General features: G+C 37.7%; 1 protein-coding gene across 6 annotated transcripts in view; it reads left to right on the forward strand.

Annotated features, from left to right (window-relative positions):
- LOC118031280 (BEACH domain-containing protein B) overlaps positions 1–23467 on the forward strand; it is a 40727-nt gene extending 17260 nt beyond the window's left edge. For 4 of the 6 annotated variants that reach the window (XM_073412583.1, XM_073412582.1, XM_073412586.1 and 1 more), the window contains 19 exons: positions 4684–4945; positions 5106–5297; positions 5399–5617; positions 5703–5903; positions 6466–6581; positions 8168–8632; positions 8780–8993; positions 9994–10215; positions 10331–10804; positions 10878–11204; positions 11288–11740; positions 11836–11882; positions 11985–12078; positions 17961–18167; positions 19084–19209; positions 19322–19693; positions 19811–20042; positions 21068–21829; positions 22964–23467. In XM_073412583.1, the coding sequence (XP_073268684.1) occupies positions 4684–4945; positions 5106–5297; positions 5399–5617; positions 5703–5903; positions 6466–6581; positions 8168–8632; positions 8780–8993; positions 9994–10215; positions 10331–10804; positions 10878–11204; positions 11288–11740; positions 11836–11882; positions 11985–12078; positions 17961–18167; positions 19084–19209; positions 19322–19693; positions 19811–20042; positions 21068–21765 (4921 nt within the window). In that variant the 3' untranslated portion in view covers positions 21766–21829; positions 22964–23467. The remainder of the gene's footprint in view (positions 1–4683; positions 4946–5105; positions 5298–5398; positions 5618–5702; positions 5904–6465; positions 6582–8167; positions 8633–8779; positions 8994–9993; positions 10216–10330; positions 10805–10877; positions 11205–11287; positions 11741–11835; positions 11883–11984; positions 12079–17960; positions 18168–19083; positions 19210–19321; positions 19694–19810; positions 20043–21067; positions 21830–22963) is intronic. The other 2 variants (XM_073412584.1, XM_035035634.2) reach the window with 2 other exon arrangements.
- Positions 23468–23815: the final 348 nt, after the last annotated feature.

The raw sequence follows: 23815 nt of genomic DNA on the forward strand, positions 1-23815 counted from the left end.
GATGTCGTTGGCGTGTCAATGCTTTTGTAAAGGCATCAGCTATTTGAAGAGCAATATTGACATGAGGAAGAGTGATAACACCTCGAGTAAAGGCCTCCCTAATATAATGACAGTCCACCTCTATGTGCTTGGTGCGTTCATGGTAGACCGGATTTGCAGCTATTTGAATAGCACTAGTATTATCACCATGAAGTGGAGTAGGAGCAGTTGGGGGGAACCCAAGTTCAGAAATAAGACCACGTAACCACACAATTTCAGAACAAGCTGCAGACATGGCGCGATACTCAGCCTCTGTAGAAGATTTAGAGACACAATCTTGCTTCTTACACTTCCAAGAGATCAAAGCATCTCCAAGAAAAATGCACCAGCCAGTAATAGACTTCCTAGTATCCGGGCAGCCAGCCCAATCCGCATCACTATAAGAAGTCAAGGTAAGAGTAGAATGTTGAGGAAAAAACAACCCACGAGTAGAGGACCCAATTAAGTATCTAATAAGACGACGAACTGCAGCAAGATGAAGATTTCGAGGTGCCTGCATAAATTTGCTGACTATATGGACAACATAGGAGATATCAGGCCTTGTAATGGTGAGGTAGATAAGACTACCAACAAGTTGCCTATATAAAAAAGGATCAGGCAAAAGCTCGCCTTCATCTTTTCGGTATTTCACATTCACCTCCATTGGTGTATCAACAGCAGTAGCATCCTTTAAACCAGCAAGCTCAATGAGATCCTGAATATATTTATGTTGATTTAAGAACAAACCATGATCTCTAGAGTGAACTTCCAGCCCCAAAAAATATGAGATGTCCAAGATCTTTCATTTGAAATTTACTATGCAGCATATGTTTAAGCTCAGTGATCAACCCAATGTCATTTCCAGTGAGGATAATATCATCAACATAAACTAAGAGAAATACCATACCAGTGGTGGTCTTGTAAAAGAAAAGTGATGAATCATATTGACTTTGGGTGAAGGAGAAGGTGAGAAGAGTATTGCGAAACTTCTCAAACCAGGCTCTAGGTGCCTGTTTCAACCCATACAAAGAGCGTCTGAGTTTGTAAACTGCATTAGAAGCCTTTGTGGACATACCAGGTGGAAGTGTCATATAAATCTCTTCCTTAAGATCCCCATGCAAGAAGGCATTGGTTACATCCATCTGATATAAAGGCCAAGCATTAGAGGCTGCGATAGCAAGAAGTGTTCTTACCGTAGTCATCTTAGCAACGGGTGCAAATGTTTCTTCATAGTCGAAGCCATATTGTTGTTTATTGCCAAGAGCAACCAATCGAGCTTTATATCTATCCAAAGATCCATCAGACTTGAGTTTTACAGTATAAACCCACTTGCTACCAATGGGCTTGACATGTGAAGGACAAGAAATAATGTCCCAAGTATGATTGGCCGTAAGGGCGTTAAGTTCTGCCTCCATTGCTTGTTTCCAGCACTCATGTGCGCTAGCCTGTCTATAACAAGTGGGAATGGAAATAGAAGATAGAGTAGTAGACATAGCCACAGGAGTTGAAAAACCATACCTTTCAGGAGGTTTGTGAGGTCTAGAGCTTCTACGAAGAGGAGGGGGATCATAAGAAATGGGCAGAACAGGATCAGATGCTGCAGGAAGATGTGAAGGAACCTCAGTGAGACCTGGAGAAGGAGCAGAAGCAGGAGTGCGCCGATGATAAACATAACCAGGTTTAAACCTTTGTACTGGTGTTGGCGATGGAGAAAAAGATGGTAAAACAGATAGAGAAGGAAGTACTGAAGGCTGTTGGGTGCAAAAGAAAGGCTGATTTTCAAAAAATATGACATTCCTAGAGACACGAGTTCGACGTGCATGTGGATCATAACAAAGAAATCCTTTTTGGGTGACAGCATAGCCTAAGAAAGCACACTTGACAGATTGGGCAGTAAGTTTATTTCTCTCATGTGCAGGAAGGTGAACAAAACAAACACATCCAAAAATATGAAGATTAGAATAATTTGGTGCATGTCCAAACAAACGAACATAGGGAGAATCATTGTTCAAGTGGGGAGATGGTAATCGATTAATTAAATAAATAGCAGTACACAAAGCTTCACACCAAAAATGAGAAGGAACACATGACTCAAGAAGGAGAGTTCGAACAACATCAAGAAGATGACGGTTCTTTCTTTCAGCCACACCGTTTTGTTGTGGGGTGAAAGGACAAGAACGTTGTGATATGATCCCATGACTTTGAAGAAAAAATTGAAATGCATTTGACATATATTCACCACCTGAATCAGATTGCAGAATTTTGATTTTGGCAGAAAATTGTGTCTCAACTAAGGCAAGAAAGACTTTAAACACAGAGAAGACCTCACTTTTAGATCGAAGAAAATATACCCAAGTAAAACGAGTGAAATCATCTATAAATGTAACAAAATATCTGTAATGTTCATGAGAAATAACAGGTGCAATACCCCAAACATCAGTATGCACGATTTCAAAAGGTTTGGTGGTGCTGGTTTTATGCAATGGAAAAGGAAGAGTTTTGCTTTTACCAAGTTTGCAAGATGCACAATCAACAATATCATTATTAGAAGAAGTCGAATTTTTATTTCCTAGTAAACCAGATTTAAACAAGACTCGAAGTACATGAGAATTAGGATGTCCTAAACGTCTATGCCACACCTGATTATCACATTGAACAACATTACATGCAACATAATTTGACATAGGAGAGGGAGATAAAAGCAAGGGAAATAGACGTCCCACTTTAGGTCCCTTCGCGATCATCTTCCCGGACACTTGATCCTGCACAAAACAACCAGATTTGGAAAAATGAACATCACAATTGTTGTCAACTAATTGGCCAACAGATATAAGATTAGTGGACAGCTTAGGGGACACAAAGACAGTATTCAAAAGAGCTGAAATATCACCAACAGCTGTGATAGACAAGGGGTTACCATCGGCAGTACGAATATGAAGATTGCCTTTATATTTTTGAACATTATTTAAAGGTAAGGCAGTGTTGGTCATGTGATTGGAAGCAGCAGAATCAAAATACCAAGGCTTAGGAACAGAATTTCGGTTACCTGAAAGGCCTAAAGCAGAAAGGGCAGAAACTATCATTTGTTGGACCATTTCAGGGGTGATAGAGGACTGACCAGGACTAGGAGTATTTGAGGAACCAACCGAGACATTATAGGCAGTTTCAGATTTCTTTGGAGGCCGGATGGAGCAGTCTTTGATGATATGCCCTGGTTTCTTACAATAGTTGCAGAATTTTTTAGTACAAGTAGTGGCAATGTGCCCAAATCCTTTGCAGCTATAGCACTGGATATTTGACATATTTCTGCCTCCTTTAGACCTCCCTTGAGCAGTGTATGCAACAGGAATTGGAGTAGAATTTTGAGCTTTCTGCTCCAAGACAGCTTGTGTAATGATCCGTTGTTCTTCCCTGAGAAGCTCTCCTACACAAATATCCAAGAAAGGAACTGGTTCTCTATTCATCAGGTTGGACCTGATTGCTTCAAATTCCCCTCTTAACTTCATTAAAAACTGATCACGCTTGCTCGTCTCATGCACACTTTGAATAGCAACAAGTCCTTCAAGAGGTACACTTGCATACACAATGTCTGTGTACTCAGCCCAAAGATTTACAAAGGAAGAATAAAACTCTTGTATTGACATACTGCCTTGACTGAGTTGACCCAACTCAAGTTCCAATTGGAACCTTCGTGCTGTATTGCTTTGGTTGTAAACTTTCTTCAGGTAATCCCACATTTCTCTAGAGGATTTGTAAGGCTTGAGATTGAGAAGCATGGAGTGTTCCATACTTCCAAGGATCCAAGACATAATCTGAGCATCCTTCACCTCCCATTTCACATATTTCTCCTTTTCCTGCTCACTATCAGGTGCAGGAATTGTCCCAGCAATATGACCCCATAATTCCTTTCCCTTGACAAAAATCTGAAACTGAAAAGCCCAGGCAGAATAGTTCTTTCCAGTAAATCGAACAAGAAAATGTTCAGATCGTTCTAGAGACATGATTTAACTAGAAACAAGAACCAAAAGATCAAGTCCAAGAAAAAAAACAGAATAGAAGAACCAGAAGAAACTAGACACAAGATGAATTGATTTCAGAATTTTGGCTCTGATACCATGACAAGATAATACAAGAGAAATTCTGAAATGTTTTCTGTATTTTTCACTAAGAGAGTTACAATATATATATACATCAAGAAGTATCAAAATCCCTTAATTCTAGGATCTAATAAACATAATCAGATACTTTAATACTAGGCCTAGACAATAATTGAGATCTTTAGAGAGAATCAAGGGATATACAGCTATAACAGAAATTAAACAAAGAAAGAAGAATATAGTGACAGCTATGAAAGAAATAGAATAAGAAAGAGAAGAATATACTGACAGCACTGACAGCTATTAAAGAAATGAAATAAAGGAGAATATATTGACATTTCTTTCATAGAATTCAGGATTTGAATCAATGGTAATAATGATTTTATATTACTCTCTAACATCGAAAAATTCAACCTTTTCTTTCAGAACTCATGGCACTTTTAGAATATCTGTCTTTGATTTGCATATATTTATCTCTAGATGTGCTTCTATTTCTTTCATAGAATTCAGGATTTGAATCAATGGTTCTCAGATTCTTAGAATTCAACTTCCTTTTTGTTTCCAATAGGGAATATGAGCCTATCAGACTTCTCAGCTTGCAGTTTCTGGGAAGACTTCTGGTTGGTTTACAATCTGAGAGGAAGACACCAAGACTCTTCAATCTTTCTGTTGGGAGATCCAGATCTGTTTCAGAAAGCCAGAAGAAAGTCAGTTCAAAAATGCAGCCAGTCTTCTCAGCTATATCTGATAGGTTGTTCAGATTTCCACTGACAGATAATTTGTGTGCAGCCTTGTTTGATGTTCTTCTTGGTGGTGCTAGTCCCAAACAGGTGATTGCCAATTTTTTGTGAATAGTTCAACTTTTCCTTTCATCCCGTCAATATAGTAATTAAGCTCACCAATCATTTGCTCAATGGGATACCATTTTGGTTTAAAGTATACCATGGGATTTATCTCTAAACTGCTTTAATGAAAACTGATATTATGCAGGTTTTGCAGAAATATAACCAGGTTGACAAGCAGAGAAGCAAAGGAAATAATTCTCATTTTCTTGTTCCTCAAATCTTGGTTATCATATTCGGATTCTTGTCTAGCTGTGAGGATGTATCCACTAGAACAAAACTAATAAGGGATCTGCTTGATCTACTTGATTCAAATTCTTCAAACATTGAAGCTTTGATGGTATAATTACTCCAAATAGTTAGTCCACACACTTTCTTAACCATGAATAATTATTCTACTCTTTCTAAACTATTTTCTAATCATTTGAATGCTGCAAATAGGAATATGGATGGAATGCATGGTTAACAGCCATTTTAAAACTTAACGTGATCAAAGACTATATAGTTGAATCTCAAGACCAAACTCATAGTGAGAGACTCGAGCAGAATTTGGTGAGGAGTTTATTTTGTGTTGTTCTTTGCCACTATATGCTTTCAGTAAAAGGTGGCTGGCAACAGTTGGAAGAGACGGTGAATTTTTTACTCCTGCATTGTGACCAAGTATGTTGAAATCCTGGCTGCATTATGAATATCGGTCAATGTTTTGTCTATGTTTACCTAAAACTTATCACCAGTTTAAGAATAGTTTTTGCTTGAACATTTACAACAGGATGGCATCTCACGTAGAAAGTTGCTTCATGATATCTTTGAGGACTTGATTCAAAGGCTGGTAGACTCTTCTTTTGAGGAAAACATCTTTGCTGCACAACCTTGTCGGGACAATACATTATATCTTCTACAACTGATGGATGAGATGCTCGTTGCTGAAATTGATCATAAGATTTTGGTATGTGGCTCTTCAATTATCTTGCTGATGCCTTAGCATGACTATACTTTCCTGTGCAGTTATTGAAGTTAAGTTCATTGGGATGACCCCAAAGGACTTAGCAGGAAGATTTGAGTCCATTGTGATGCTTAATTAGTTGCTTGAACCCTGTTGGGTCAATTGCATTTAAAAGGAGTGTTTCCTTCAAATTTTTAATGATGGTAAATTACACAGTTGTTTTTCACATTGTTATTATATTGACTTGCATGACTTTGTTATCCATGCTCTGATATAAAATCTAATATTATGCAAAGTCAAAGTTATTATCATTTCAATGTTTTATTAGTGCTGTGCAAATTTGTCTGTTTTGTAAAAAACCAACGACAATATTCTGCATTTTTGTTTTGTTTTTTTCATAATTATTGGTGTTGTTTTCTCTTTATGCAGAAGATTTTAGAACTTTCATGCCATGGGCTTGCAAAAGCATTATCTCCTTGTTTTACAGTACTGAAACTGCTTTGAATACTGTTTCTATATTTTTCTGCTACAGAATAGCAAAATAAATGCTCTCTCTTTCTTGTAGTTTCCAGAAAACAGCTCTGAAGTGTCGATTGATTCTTCAGAACTAGAAAGTCAGAAGAATTTTAGTTCTGCACTCTCTCAGGTTGTGCAAGGAGAATTTAATAATCAGACATCTAGGTATTGTCACTATGTTTTTCAATTGTTATTCTTTCTTAAGACACTTTCTGTTGTCAGATTTATTATTATTTTTAATTGTGAATTAACTTGTCTAAAATGAAACCTTTTTTGGTTCTTTAATGCATGCATGGATAATGATGAAACTTGATAAAGAATGTAGTCAGACAGACTTCCATTACATTAATCTCTCTGGTAATTTCAGTTGACTCAATTTTAGCCTGACCCCAATATTTGTGCTGTTTACGGGTGTACTTTTGTCCCCCCCGGCTTTATCCATTAACTTTCATTTATTAACCTGGGAGATACCATTTCAAAAATACTATATTGAAATGAGCATCATAATCACCTGAATACTCAGTTCTGTCCCTGCATGAAGTTTCATTAATATACAACTTGCATGTTTTATGCGTGTAAATCTATATGTAGAAAGAATATGTGAAACCAGTTACTTGGAAGGGGTTCTACACAAGAAAATATTTTAGAATATACAAAGCTGTGCTTGAAAATTGGTATTGTTTCTTATTAAACAACTTTTTCTGAGGTTCAAATTAACTTACTTTCAGTTCTGAGTGTTCTACAAGCATAAAATTTCCTTCCTCCTTTAAGAAGTTTTTGTAATAGATGTAGTTATTTTGATGCAAAGGAAGCAAACTATCCTGGAGATTATATGTGTTCTTTATTTCTTATGATCATTTGGCTATTCAACTTGGATATTTCCATGCGTCAATCTCTGATTGGACAAAACTCAAATTGGATCATGGATGCTGTACATTGAGGTTGATCTTAAGCTTTTAAGATCTAGATTTTCTTAGGTTACAGTCAATTCAGGGTTAAGAATAGTTTTATTCAGAACAAAAAAAGTATTGGCTGGCTGAAAATAGGCAACAGCCAAAACTAAGATTATTTGACCAATGGTTAGAAGCTTAAATGGTGGGCTAAAGAGTATGTATGAACACATAGGCATATATTGGTGTATGATGCACTTGAAGGAATATGTGTTAGCTCAAGAGAGGAGCAGTGAAAAATGGGTTCTTCACAGCCTTTTAACTGTGACTAGGGGTTTCTTATGAAAAATGGAGCTTTGGTGAGGGATTCTTGAACTTTAATCAAATTGAGATTTAGTGGAGTCTCACCATCCAAGGGTGAGATAACATCCAAAGAGGTTATGCTCCCTAAAACTTTAAATCAATTCTATAAGTGTAAAAAAAGTTTCCTAATTCAGAAAAATGAAAAGACTTACAATATCAAGATGTGACCTGAAGGAAAGCAAATTACTATTAAACTTGCCAAGACTCATCAACTTATGTCATCTTAAATAGAATAATTCAAAGTTATGGTAGTTTTAAAGTACCTCTGACTATAAAATTACAAAATTACCACTGATTGTTGGATTTCCAATTTTTAGCCATCAAACTTTAAAACCTAAACAGTAAATCAAGCCCCCAAAACTTACTCATTTCTTGTGTAACCCATGGAGGTAGCTGTCAATATAATTTTTATGATTTTCAAGTGCTTCAAATAGCCACTTCTTTTCATATAGTCATGTACTATGCTTAACAGTTTTTATGAAATTGTCGTTTTTTTAGAAATCCGTGGGGTGGCAAGCATTCAACCACACATGAAGGTGAAGTGATCAATGATAAGTGGTGGGATTTGTATGAAAATTTGTGGATTATTATCAGCGAGATCAATGGCAAAGGGCCAAGCAAGATGATGCTTAAATCATCAGCAGCAGCAGGACCATCATTGGGTCAAAGAGCACGTGGCTTAGTAGAATCATTGAATATTCCTGCAGCAGAAATGGCTGCGGTTGTTGTGTCAGGGGGGATTGGCAATGCATTAGCTGGAAAACCAAATAAAACTGCTGACAAAGCTATGCTTTTAAGAGGGGAGAGGTGCCCAAGAATTGTTTTCCGACTTGCTATTCTGTATCTTTGCAGATCTTCCCTAGAAAGAGCATCTCGGTGTGTGCAACAGGTTATTGCACTTTTACCTTCTATTCTGGCTGCCGATGATGAGCAGAGTAAGAGCAGGTTGCAGCTTTTCATCTGGTATTATTTCTTAACTCCTAACTACATTTTTTTGTCTTTAGATTTTCTGTCTTATGGCTGCGCTGGTTTGCATAAATCATGAAGGCTGACCTGTGATCTCTTTGCTACAGTGTTAACCTAGGGTTGTGACTTTGTCATTGTGGCCAGGTCTTTGCTTGCTGTAAGGTCTGAATATGGGGTGTTAGATGATGGTGCTCGTCTTCATGTTATATCTCACCTAATTCGAGAAACAATCAACTGTGGTAAATCGATGCTGGCTACTAGCATTGTGGGTAGAGATGACTCTTCTGATACAGGGAGTAACTCAAAAGACACCAGCTCTATTCACAGTATAATTCAAAAGGATCGAGTGCTTGCAGCGGTAAGTTTCGTTAGTGTCTTTTTCTTGTCATACAGCTTTATGCATAGACTTCTACTTGGTTTTTTCTTGATGTTTATTCCTCTGTTTGCTTTCATTGCATTCAATAGTTAAAGATCAATAAGCTGATAGCCTGGTGGTACTTCTTCTCCTTAAAAAGGTGGTGGTAGTTGTCATGACTTTTACTTGTGGGATATGGGATCATTTATTGAATATTAGTGTCCAGGGGGAGAGCAGGGAGATTCATGATTGTAATGCCAATTGGTACAGCATAACACACTGACTGATAGTATGATGACAGTAAGGAGGATGGCCAAAATAGAACCCTGCAGCTTTTTTTCAATCAGAAGCTTTAAGTTTAAGTAAAAGAAGTATATGATAAGCTGATTCTATGATCTGGATTCAATATATTAATATAAAGTCGAATATAGTTCTTGCAACTAGAGGTATTAAGAGACTCCTGCTTGTCTTCCTCAAATCTACTCCTGTAGACTACATTCTGGCTAGTAATTTACATTTAGAAAAACTTCAGTTGAAGTTGTTGTCAGGTTCTTACACATGTAAGGCCATACCTCATATAGCTGGTACGAAGATGTGATGAAATCTTTTTTCTTATTGCATTTAGTACATAGTTCACTACAGGCAAATATGCATGTCAAGAAGTCTATTGAAGAAAACTAAGATAAGAACTAAAAAACTAATATAAAAACAAAATGAAATATTTTGTACATGCAACAATAGGAAAAGGTCATCTATGAGAAATTATTGAAACATCAACACATCCATACTCTTAGCTATAGATTATGCTCCACAATGAAGAAGCCTGTTTTAAGAAAAAGAGCACACGAACAAGTTATACAAAAATTTCACCCTGCTTCATGTGGAGCCCTTCGTTTGTTTTTAAAAGGATGGCCTCTTTTCAATGGATCATGGTAAGTTAGATGGTGAGGTCTGTTTATGTCTATTTCTCTCTTTTGATCAATTGTTATATTTTACTCTATAGGTTTCTGACGAGGCAAAATACATCAAATCATCAATATCTGACCGCACCAGGCAGTTGGAAGAGCTCCATGCTAGGATGGATGAGAATTCCACTGTGGAAACTTCTAACAAGAAAGCATTTGAAGATGAGATACAAAATAGTTTGAACTCAATTGTTGCTTTGGATGACAGTAGAAGAGCTGCGCAGCAGCTTGTGCATGAGGAAGAGGGGCAAAATGTTGCAGTATGTTGGTTTTTGTATAACATATACATTCTTTTCTAACTGTTGTCTTATTGCCTTGGGACTGTTTCTGAATGTTTTGATTATGCTCATAAAACAATTGGTGTTGCCTTGATAGGAGAAGTGGATGCACATGTTCCGCACATTGATTGATGAGAGAGGTCCATGGTCAGCTAATCTTTTTCCAAATTGTGTTGTAAAGCACTGGAAACTTGACAAGACAGAGGATGCATGGAGACGCAGACCCAAGTTAAGACAGAACTATCACTTTGATGAGAAGCTATGTCTTCCTCCTTCATCCTCTAGCAATGAGGATACTCTTCCTGTAAATGAAACCAAAAATAGTTTTGTGGGCCATATTCCTGAGCAAATGAAGCAGTTTCTATTGAAGGGAGTGCGCAGGATAACTGATGAGGTGATCTCAGAAGCTGGTGAAAATGATGCTGAAACCAGTGGGCAAACAACACCTATCCCTGATGATCCTTCAGAGAGTCAACACTTGGATCTTGTTGGAGACAGTAGCGATCAGAATGAAATTGTACGAGACAAAAGAGATTCTTCTTCCACTTCACAAGAAACGGAAACTAGTGAGGTATGTCTGAGTCAAGTTTGAGAATACATAGAGCTAGAATTGCTGCATTACTTACGCCAGTTTCCTGTTTCAGGTTCTCATGTCTGTTCAATGTGTACTTGTAACACCAAAAAGAAAACTGGCTGGAAATTTGGCAGTCAAGAAAAATTTCTTGCACTTTTTTGGTGAGTTTTTGGTTGAAGGTACTGGAGGATCATCTGTATTCAAAAACTTCCAAGCTTCTATCAAGTCTGATGCAAACAAGCTTGAACAGCAACATAAGTCTCTTAACTGGCCTATACATGTCAATTTTAGCCCTGAGAAGGTGATTTCTGTTGATAATACAGTCTCAGCAAATGAAAATGTGCAGCAAAGGCAGTTAAAACATGTCAGGAGACATAAAAGATGGAGTGTTGACAAGGTCGGTAAACTCTAGTAATTTTTTGTTTCTCTTCTTCACTTGTACAAAACCTGATTTGTTGATATTCCTTTTTCTTGTTATAGATAAAAGCTGTCCATTGGACTCGTTATCTGCTTAGATACAGTGCAATAGAGATTTTCTTCAGTGACTCTGTTGCTCCTGTCTTCTTGAATTTCGCATCACAGAAGGATGCAAAAGAAGTTGGAACATTAATAGTTGCTACACGAAATGAATTCCTGTTTCCAAAAGGAATTAGTAAGGACAAGAGTGGGACTATTTCATTTGTTGATAGGCATGTAGCCTTGCGGATGGCAGAAATTGCCAGGGAGAGTTGGAGGAGAAGGGATATAACGAACTTTGAATACCTGATGATCCTCAACACACTTGCAGGAAGATCTTACAATGACTTGACACAGTATCCTGTCTTCCCTTGGGTTTTGGCTGATTATTCCTCTGAGGATCTTGATTTTAACAAGGCTTTGACCTTTCGGGATCTTACTAAACCTGTTGGAGCTCTTGATGTAAAACGTTTTGAGGTTTGTTTTCTCATCATCTGTTTATTAGAATGATGAACACAGTTTTTCTAACTAAGCTTTTTAAAAGTATTTTAATATCTGCTTCTCCTAATCAGGTGTTTGAAGATAGGTATCGCAGCTTCTCTGATCCTGATATACCCAGGTAATTCTCATCCATATTTCAACACCTGTGATTGTTTTCTACATGTATTTGCTAGTTCCTGTTTTCCCTGATGGGTGACAGTTCTTCCATTACTTGGCGCAGCTTCTACTATGGGTCTCATTATTCAAGCATGGGGATTGTGCTTTATTACCTTCTTAGGTTAGAGCCATTCACATCTCTTCACCGTAATTTGCAGGTACTGGTTTTAAATATTTCTTGTTAAATATCTGATACAGCATGTGGAAGCTTAATGTGATATGAGTAGATGGTGCATGTAGCCATTTATTGTTTTGATTCAAGAAAAGGATTTCACAAAGAAAATATATACAAAGATTTGAGATCAGGCATAACTGAAGGAAACAACAAAAGTTAAAAGGCTAGCCAGCTCTGTTGAATGTCAGCTAATAAAACTCCTCCGAAAGCATCAAATTAGAACACCATGAAGGAGCCCAAAATTCACTTATTCCATAACGAGTGTTTGAATAAAGAGTGTACACAGGATTATGATGCTATGCATGCATTTTTTTTTTTCCCATTTGCTTTTATGAGATTCTATTCCGTTCTTCTTATTCTTTCCCATCATAATAAGAAATTGAGAGTTCTCTCTCTCTCTCTCTCTCTCTCTCTCTCTCTCTCTCTGTTTGTTTGTTCTTTTCTTTTCTGGTTGTCTTTGAAACAAAATTAACAACTTCTTTTAGGATTCTCCTAGTAAAAGCATTTGTCATTAAGGTCCGCTTCGTCTACATAAAAGAGAGGCTAAGCACATTTGACTTCTTGTTTATAAGGAAAGTTGCCTGAATGTTTTCCATTAAATGTGAAACTTCAAATTCAAATTTCTTTCGTCAATTCTCTCTATTTTCCATTTTACCCATCCTTGGCCCTCGACCACAATGATGTAGGTTCGAGCAGAACATGTTGAAGCATAGGATGAATCCAACCTCTCCTTCTTAGTAACAGAATGGTTTGAATTGCCTTCACCTTTCGACTAGGCTTTCATTATATAGGAAAAGTTGTGTTGTACATGGCCATTACAAAAAAGGGAATCTAGGAATTTAAATAAGTTTCCTCTTTCCTATCAATCATTTATATTCTTATTCCAGCATACAGCTGTAACAGCTGTATGCTTTCCTATTTCCTATTCAAGCATACAGCTGTAATAGTTGTATGCTCTGTATGCTTTGACTTAAGTCTTTCTATTGACATCCCCCCTCAAATTGATGCGGGCTGGTCCATAAGCAGCAATTTGGTAGCAAGAAAATGATGACGTTGGCGGGTGAGAGTCTTGGTAAAAACATCAGCCACCTGAAGAGTGCTGGACACATGTGGAAGTGAGATAGTCTTTGTCGCATATGCGTCCCGAATGAAGTGGCAATCCACCTCAATATGCTTTGTGCGCTCATGGAAGATAGGATTGGCGGTAAGATGAATAGCACTGGTATTATCAGCAAAAAGAGGAGTAGGAGTGCGCTGCTGAAAACCCAGCTCAGCAAGGAGCCCGTGGAGCCAGATGATTTCGGAACAAGCTTGGGACATAGCCCGGTATTCAGACTCAGTAGAAGACTTGGAAACACGATCTTGTTTCTTGCTCTTCCAGGAAATAAGTGCAGGACCAAGAAACATACACCAACCAGTAATGGAACGGCGAGTGTCGGAACACCCGGCATAATCAGCATCACTATAAGCAATAAGATCAAGGGAAGTACCAGCAGGATAGCAAAGGCCACGTCGAATTGTGCCATGAATATAACGAATGATACGGCGAACAGCAGCCATATGGAGATGCCTTGGAGAAGCCATAAACTGACTAACCTGCTGTACGGCAAAAGAAATATCAGGTCTAGTGTGTGTAAGATAGAGTAAGCTGCCCACGAGTGTACGATATGCAGCTGGGTCTGATAATAAATCACCCTCATCTTTGCGTAGCTTGAGATTAATTTCCATTGGAGTATCAAGGGGTGGCAAATGCTGGAGACCAGCAGCTGCCACCAAGTCCATGGCATACTTGTGTTGGGATAAAAAAATGCCATGGGAACCAGCATGAATCTCTAGACCAAGAAAATATGTGAGAGGACCTAGATCCTTCATGTGAAAGGATTTCTGCAGATGCTGCTTGAGTTGATCAATCAGAGCGAAATCAGTACCGGTTATGACTATATCATCAACATACACCAATAAAAACACAACTCCATTTGCAGTCTTACGTAGAAACAAAGAGGCATCATATTTACTTTTGAGGAAATCAAATTGAAGAAGGACAGAAGTAAATCGCTCATACCAAGCACGAGGAGCCTGTTTGAGACCATACAAGGAGCGGCGTAACTTACACACAACAGAGGTAGGAGTGGAAAATAAGCCAGCTGGTGGTCGCATATATATATCTTCAGTGAGATCACCATGAAGAAAGGCATTCTTCACATCCAATTGGTGCAAACACCAATGTTGGGATGCTGCGATGGCCAGAATTGTTCGAATAGTACCCATTTTAGCCACTGGAGCAAAGGTCTCCTCATAATGTTCTCCATATTTTTGATGGTTTCCAAGAGCCACCAATCGTGCTTTATATCTGTCCAAGCTGCCATCAGCCTTGATTTTAACAGAATAGACCCATCGACACCCAAGAGGAGTCACACCAGAAGGACAATCAACAATATCCCAAGTCTGATTAGCTTCTAGAGCATTTAACTCTTCCTGCATAGCCTGCTGCCAGCATGGTTCTGTAGCTGCCTGTGAATAACCAGTAGGGATAGAAATAGAGGATAAAGTGACAGAGAGAGCAGCAGTAGAATGATGTACCACAGATGAGGTAAATCCATACTTAGCAGGTGGTACAGATATTCTAGAGGAGCGGCGTAAAGGAGCCAAAACAGGTACCTCAGAAGCCACAGAAGGCTGTAAAGGAGGAGCAGATGACAAGACAGAAGCTGAAGGGGGCAGCACAGGAAGTCTTCTTTTGTACACCAAATGTGGCTGGAACCTGTCAACTGGAACACTTTGCAAAGGAGAAGAGTCATCAAAAGAGGGTAAAGAGGCAAGAGAAGTGGCTGAGGATGAAGACAAAGGAAAGAAACATTGATTTTCAAAGAAAATAACATTTCTGGAAACATGAACGCGATTAGTGTGTGGATCAAAACATAGATAACCCTTTTGAGTAATACTATATCCAAGAAAAGCACACCTAATTGACTGAGCAGAAAGTTTATTTCTATGAGGTGGAGGAAGATGCATGAAGCATACACACCCAAAGGTGTGAAGATTGTTGTATATAGGATGGCAATGATGAAGCCGAAAATATGGAGACTCTAGACCTAAGACTTGTGAAGGAAGTCTATTGATTAGATAAGTTGCTGTAATGAGTGCTTCTACCCAAAACTTTGGAGGAACAAAAGATTCAATGAGCAAGGTACGAACCATATCCAAAAGATGGCGATTCTTGCGTTCTGCTACTCCATTTTGTTGAGGAGTATAGGAACATGATCGTTGAGAAACGATACCATTAGATTGCAAGAATGATTGGAAAGCATGAGACATATATTCCCCTCCCGAATCTGATCTAAGTGTCTTAACAGTGGCAGAAAATTGAGTGTTAACCAATGCCAAGAATAGTTTGAACATAGAGAAAACTTCTGATTTGTTCCGCAAGAAATAAACCCATGTATAGCGGCTGTAGTCATCAATAAAAGTGACAAAATATCTGTAATTTGCATGAGAAATGACAGGACTAATCCCCCAGACATCACTATGAATTATCTCAAAAGGGTTTGTGGCTCTACTGCCAGCAGAAGGAAAGGGTAAAATTTTACTTTTGCCAAGTTTACAAGTAGCACAATCAAGGAACACAGTTGAAGCTGAATGTTCTTTATTACTTATTAACCCAGATTTCAACAAATGAGAGAGGATTCTAGGATTTGGATGACCTAGACGTTTATGCCAAACTTCATTGGACACTTTAGGTGCAGTACAAAAGAAAGCTAAAACAGAGGAAGGAAGCAAAGTGCGTGGAATAGGAAGTTGGAGAGAAAATAAACGTCCGTGCTTAGGCCCCTTCGCTATCAGCTGTCCGGACATCTGATCCTGTACAATACAGCCACGATTAGAGAAGTTTACATCACAGTTATTGTCCACAAGTTGACCTACAGAAGCTAAGTTTATAGCAAGCTTGGGTGAGACATAAACATCCTTTAAAAAGGGAGGTACATCACCAACAGCTATGATGGGAAGAGTACTACCATTGGCTGTTTGAATATGTGAGGATCCACAATATTTGCGGATATTACTTAACCCATGCAAAGAGTTTTTCATATGATTGGAAGCACCTGAGTCTAAGATCCAAGTAAGGGCTGAAGAACCAGTACCTTGAAGGCCAAGTGTGGAGAAAGCACTCACAATCATTTCTTGCACCATCTCTCGGGTGAGTAAATTTGCTGGAGGCTGAGTCTGTGAAAAAGAGGAACCAGCAGCAGTAACAGCAGCGTGATAAGCTTTGTTGGGGCGTGGAGGAGGACGAATAGGACACTCCTTAATGATGTGACCCAGCTGCTTGCAGTAGTTGCAAATTTTATGAGGACAATGGGGAGCAATATGTCCATACTTCTTACAACTATAGCATTGTGTCTTGCTCATATCGCGACTCTTCCCCTTGTTGTAAGCAGAAGCAGCATAAGCAACTGAGACACTGGCAGAGGCAACTCTTGCTTGCTCCATAATGGTTTGAGTATGGAGACGCTGCTCTTCACGCAATAGTTCTCCAAAGCAAGCATCCAAGGATGGAATAGGATCACGATTGACTAGAGAGGCACGAATGGGTTCATATTCTGGTCGCAATTTCATCAGAAATTGGTCTCGTTGGCTGATTTTATGGACTTGTTGCACTGCCAGCACACCTTCTGCAGAAACCTTGGCTGTAACAAGATCAGAATAATCACTCCATAAAGCCAGAAAACCACAATAGTAATCTTGAATAGAAAGATCTCCTTGGGTATAGTTGGCAATAGCCAACTCAAGCTGAAAACGCCTAGCATTGTTGTCTTGGTTATAAACTTGAGTGAGATGATCCCACATAGCCTTTGCAGATCTATAAGGACGCAAAGAAAGGATCAGATGTGGCTCCATAGAACTGAGAATCCAGGACATTATTTGTGCATCTTTGGCAGCCCATGCTGCCTTAGCAACCACAGATCCTTCAGCAACCATGTCTTTGTCACTGCCATCTATATGGCCCCATAACTCCTTTCCCTTGAGAAAAATCTCTAACTGGAATGTCCAGGCAGCATAATTTTTGCCAGTAAATCTGACACAAACATTATCTGACTTCTCCATATAGCTATGACTAAGAAAGAACAAAAAATCTTAAGAATTCTGTGAGAAAACACCAAGCTCTGATACCATAACAGAATGGTTTGAATTGCCTTCACCTTTCGACTAGGCTTTCATTATATAGGAAAAGTTGTGTTGTACATGGCCATTACAAAAAAGGGAATCTAGGAATTTAAATAAGTTTCCTCTTTCCTATCAATCATTTATATTCTTATTCCAGCATACAGCTGTAACAGCTGTATGCTTTCCTATTTCCTATTCAAGCATACAGCTGTAATAGTTGTATGCTCTGTATGCTTTGACTTAAGTCTTTCTATTGACACTTAGGACACCACACTGGTGGAACCCTTTTTTGTAATTTAATTATCTTACTGTGATTAGAAATAGAATATGACAGTATGGGTGACTGGAAATCTTGAGAGGAGGAATAACATTCACTTATGCATCAAACTTCAGTTGATAGCTAGCTTTTCTAAGAAGTTTTATTATTTTGAAAAAGCTTTTTTTAGCAAGTTCTATTAGGTCGAGAAAAGGTGTATTTTACTATATTTAAAGATTTGTGGATGAAATAAGATGAAGATGAAAGTCGGTGGCTTAATTGATTTTCCATAGAATTCATTTCAGCTGAGCCTTGTAGTATTTGAGGTAATAACTTGTGTTTCACTTGTTATCTGGTTCAATATGGTTTTCTTAGTATTAATACGTGTTTCAGTTCTTTTCTATCATTTGTTGGCATAACTTTACTAAACCATTGTTTTCTATCAGGGTGGTAAGTTTGATCATGCAGATCGCCTTTTCCAAAGCATTGAAGGCACATATCGAAATTGTCTTTCTAATACTAGTGATGTGAAGGAGTTGATTCCTGAGTTCTTTTACATGCCGGAGTTTCTTGTTAATTCAAATTCTTATCATTTGGGAGTCAAACAGGACGGGGAACCACTAGGGGATGTTTGCCTCCCTCCCTGGGCCAAGGTACGAACTTTTCCATGCACTTTATAGTTCAGACAGCACTATATTGTAGGTCATACTGGAAAGGAGAAAGTGCTTGTACAGCCTTTCAGATTCCAAGTAAAACTGAAAGGGAGGATTTATGCATTTTAATTTTTGAATTTTATCACATTAAAATATCCAGGAACATATAATAATTAGGTTTTGTAAATATTAAGAGAATGAACAAATGATAGAGGAAGGGAACCAGAAACCAAATGAGAGGTAGGGGAGATATCCAAGAATGACGATGAGGGGATTAATTGCAGCAGCCACAAGGTCCTCGAACTTCTGATATACTCTAGAGCTCAGCCATTAGTCCTATGACAAGTGTTGCTATCCTAATCCAAAAGCAACTCATTTTTGTCATTATGCAAATGTGATGTGCCACGGAAACTAATGTGGACAGGTGTTGAATACAAACTGGGATCAAGCTTAATTCAAATTACAAGCAGATGAAATAAACTTTAAACTACATGATCTATACCAAATATCAATTTTAGTCTTAATAAATAATATGCTCCATGAAGTTAATGAGTTGAGATTGTCATAATTCTTTGATGCCCACTTCTGTGAGTCATGGCCATCTTGGAGTTTGCATCATCTTGAAACCAGTGAGCAAATGAGTTCCTCTTTTCTCTTGCCATGCCACTTAATATATTGGTTTTGTTGGCAGTTATCTATTCTTTCAAACCCCCTGCAACATCAAACCCTAAAGTTCAATTGGAGATGGAAGTTGTTTGATAAATGGTGGTCTGTTATGTTGTGTTTAGATTGTGTAACGGATTCTGTTGAGATGTATGTGTACACCATGTGTTGTATTTCACTTTTTTCTCTGGAAGTCTATTATTATCTCTAACATGTGATCTGGAATAACTTTTATCTAAATCTTTTTTTGCAGGGTTCACCTGAATTATTTATAAATAAAAATCGAGATGCACTTGAAAGTGAATATGTTAGCTCAAATCTTCATCACTGGATTGATTTGGTGTTTGGTTACAAGCAGCGAGGAAAACCAGCAGTGGAGGTATTGTTGGTTTGTTCAATTTTATTTTTCACGAGTGATGCATGTTTTGCCTTGGTTGATATTTAGTGTTTCCATATTCACTAGTTTCTTCGGAAATGAAATGGGATTGCAGGCTGCAAATATTTTTTATTATTTAACGTACGAAGGTGCTGTTGATCTGGACATTATGGAAGATGAGTTGCAGAGATCAGCAATTGAAGACCAGATTGCAAACTTTGGCCAAACTCCAATTCAGATTTTCCGCAAGAAACACCCAAGAAGGGGGCCTCCAATTCCAATTGCCCGTCCTCTATACTTCGCACCTGATTCCATTAATTTATCATCCACTGTATCTAGTACAAGTCATCCACCTTCAGCTGTATTATATGTTAGTACTTTGGATTCGAATATTGTTCTCGTAAACCAAGGGCTAACTTTGTCAGTTAAGATGTGGTTGACAACTCAGCTTCAATCTGGTGGAAATTTCACTTTCTCTAGCTTCCAGGTTGAGTGTATTTTCTCATGTAGATTACTAAATGTTCCCCGTAATTTTTAAAATATATTACAATAAAATTTTCTTGGGATCCATTTGTATTAAATACAAGTTTTCAAACTTTTGCAGGAACCGCTATTTGGAGTTGGTTATGATGTTCTTTCTGCTCGAAAAATTGGCAGTCCTTTGGCTGAAAATGTTGAACTAGGAGCACAATGCTTTGCAATATTGCAAACACCAACTGATAATTTTTTAATCTCATGTGGTAATTGGGAAAATAGTTTCCAAGTCATTTCTTTAAGTGATGGAAGAATGGTGCAGAGCACTCGACAACATAAAGATGTGGTCAGCTGTGTGGCAGGTAATTCTTTGTATTGAAGCTGTTGTGTCCACCCATAAGTTGATATGTTTAAGAATCACATTAAAATGTGGATCTGCTGTAAGAGAACATAACATAAACCAATTTTTGGTGTCCCCAATAACAGGCCTCTATGACCATTCAGGAGTTTGATTATTGACACCCTATTATAATAGTTAAATCAAATTAAATCAAAATTCAGCAAAGGGTTGTAATAGGCATGTGGTTTGCCAAGTTTCAGCCTAGAGAGCTTCTGCTTTAGGGCTTTTGAGAAAATAATAAAAACCATCCTATGTTAAGCATTTTGGTTGCATGATTCTTCAGAGTTGTCATGAGTTTGAGCCTTGGCGCCCTAATTCTTATTATTAAATTAAATCAACATAAGGTAGCAGTGGGTTGCCCTTTGTCTAATTTTCAAATCATTCAACTAGCAATTAAGCTTTGAAGTCAAATGGTTGTTTGATGGGATATTAAATCTCTAGGACCAAGGGGTGGGGAGTTCTATCCTTGGCATCACCTATTGTTGTGCTCAAAATTAAATTACAAAGTCAAAGTAGGGATGGACCTGTGCTTGTCCAAGTTTCAACCCCAATTACTTTTGCTTTCTGGGATGTGCAAGAGAATATAATATAAACCATTCTTGAAATGGAGCATATGGATGACAGATGCATGAATTATTCGAGGGGAAAGGATAATTTGCAAGTATCATTGTTTTGAATTTTGCTAAGGATAACATTTATTTGGATAGCGTTTTAAGCTTCTACAAGTAGAAAGGCCAGCCAAAGTGTCATAGCACGCTAGTGAGTTCTCTTTCTATAATGTCATGACTGCTCTGGAGTGGAATCTTCCACCATCATTTAATCTCATGATGTAGCATTGTTCTTGTATCACATGATCTTCTATTCATCATATATTGCCATATCTTTTTCATGGTGCTTATTAAAATGTTTTATTCTTGATAGTTATTTGTTTATTTTGAATTATTCTTTGAGTGCACGTCATATCTCTTAAATCTATGAAAATTGCAGTGACAGATGATGGTTGTTTCCTTGCTACTGGAAGTTACGACACAACAGTCATGGTTTGGGAGGTTCTTCGTGCCCGAATCACTGAAAAGAGAGTTCGAAACACACCGACTGAACTAGCCCGTAAAGATTATGTCATTGCTGAAACTCCCTTTCATATTCTTTGTGGTCACGATGACATAATTACATGTTTATGTGCTAGTGTGGAGCTTGATTTAGTTATTAGTGGTTCAAAGGATGGAACTTGTGTTTTCCATACCTTGAGGGAGGGAAGATATGTAAGATCTTTACGCCATCCATCTGGCAATGCATTGTCAAAACTCGTTGCATCTCGGCATGGGCGGGTAGTCCTTTATGCTGATGAGGATCTCAGTTTACATCTGTATTCTATTAACGGAAAGCACCTTGCCACCTCTGAATCTAATGGGCGCCTCAACTGTGTTGAACTCAGCAAATGTGGTGAGTTCTTGGTTTGCGCAGGTGACCAAGGACAGATAGTCGTGCGCTCTATGAACACATTTGATATTGTCAAAAGGTATAATGGAGTTGGAAAGATTATAACTTGTCTTACAGTAACTGTGGAGGAATGCTTCTTAGCTGGGACCAAGGATGGAAGCCTTCTTGTGTACTCCATAGAAAATCCTCAACTTCGTAAGACTAGCATTCCTCGTATGAAATCTAAATCTTCTGTATCAGGATAGATCTACAATCAGTGGTCAGAGATGCAGTTAAACAGCCTCTGCCGATTGCTGATATTAATTTAGGGTATGCTGCTACCATTTTGCCTTTTCTAATGAATGCTGACTGCACTTCATATGTGTCTATCATCACGCTTAATTTATGCTATGTTTTTACTTGATGCTTATCCCTGGAGTATTTGTTTTTGTCTTAACATCTTGAGGTAAAATGTTTCTGTTAAAGGATGCTTTCTTTAGAGGAGAATTGTATGGGCACCTGACCAGACAGCATGATATGCTTTTAGGCCAGGTCCATTTAATGAACTCTATGTCCAAATATGTTCTCATTCCATGAGATGATCCCAATAAAAGCTGTTTCTTGAAGTTTTTCTGTATCGTTTTTGTTCTTGTTTGAAATGCTTATTGCATTTTTATATCATCTCCTCCCTACTTTTAGTGTTTTGCCACTAAAAAGCATATCTTGCTTGTCCAAATATATTATCATCCCATGTGATGATCTGAACAAACTTATTTATTGAAGTTTTTCTTTTTTCTTCTGTTTCTGTTTTTTTCATTCTTAGATTATCACGTCTCTAATTTTCTCATCCCCTACCACTAAATAGCGTGATATTGTACTGGCATATCTTCCTTGTAATGTTTGGCCCATGGCTAAGGATGGTGCCTTAACTAACGAAATTTAGCACTATGTGTTTGTGGTTCTTTGTCAGATCTGTTTCTGGTATTTGTCTACCGAATAGCATCATCTCTCTGTTTTTTCTTGATCACTTGTAGTGCTACAAGTAATTTCTCCTGCAATGTTTGCTGCGCACACACTTGCAAGTATGTGCATAATGCAATGTGAATTATTTGCTCAAGGAAAAACTCATACGAAGAGCAAAATCCCATAAAAACTTGGTTATGTGAATCCTCTCTCTCAACTCTTAAACACAACTGCAGGTATATTAGGATGCAGCTTTTTCTGTTAAAATTGCTTCCATAGATCTCCGGAATGTTTTCTGTCAAGTGTATGATTTGTTTTTATCCCAAGAAGAATATGTGTTCTGGCTTTAAGACCTTTTCCTTCCCTATGAAGTGGGATTTTATGGAAAAACTAGAATTACCTATGCTTGACAAAGATAAAATAAATGTTGAGAGATTCTTTTTTACTTTCCTTTCTGTTTCCTTCCTGTTGTGATGCAAATTTTCTTTTGATAATGAACAGGAACACATGCTTAGGATACTGGATATTTGTTCACATCTGTAATGGATGTCAAGACTAATAGACCCGTTCCATCTGGGCAGGATCTCAGTCACATTTCTTGTGCATGAAGACAGCAAGGATGTATGAAGTTAGCAGCTACCAGATTGGAAGTGGATTAATGTTTCGGTTTCCTGTCGCAATATTTACACAGACCTTGAATAATTCAAATTGACATATTGTTCACATTCTGTCTGCCACGAGCAGTCTTCTCATCTTATGTATTAGGAGGTGAGACAGAATCTGATTGCTTGCACATATGTGTTCGTTATATTCTTATAGGGTTGAATAGAATTGTTGTTGAGTATTAGCAACAGTTGTATCTCAGCACGTTTTCTTTAGATCGGCGCGACCTTTGTACAGATAGGGTTTTATAGAGGTGAAATTTGTTGCTTGTATTTTATCAGACACTTGTAAAGTTCATTGGAGATGCAAATAACTCGCGCAACTTATAATCTTGCTGGATCATTTCTGGTTGTGATGGATTTTTCTAGTTCGCATGTCTCTGTGAGTGCACATCTGAAACAGAATTTCTAATATAATAATTTCTTCAAAATTTAGGGTGTGTTTGGAAATGTGATAGTTATTGTGTGTTTTTTGTTTAGAAATTTATTAAAATAATATTTTATTTTTATTTTTTAAAAATTATTTTTGACATTAATATTTCAAAACAATTTGAAAATATAAATATATAAAATATTTTAAACAAAAGTAAATTTAAATTTTTAAAAAATATTGTTTAAGTTTGATTTCAAATACATCTTTTGATTTGAACAGCATAGCTTGCGTAGACGATGATTTGAATCATATGCTTAC

This window comes from Populus alba, chromosome 11 (genome assembly GCF_005239225.2).
Source record: "Populus alba chromosome 11, ASM523922v2, whole genome shotgun sequence".
NCBI classification, from domain to species: Eukaryota; Viridiplantae; Streptophyta; class Magnoliopsida; order Malpighiales; family Salicaceae; genus Populus; species Populus alba.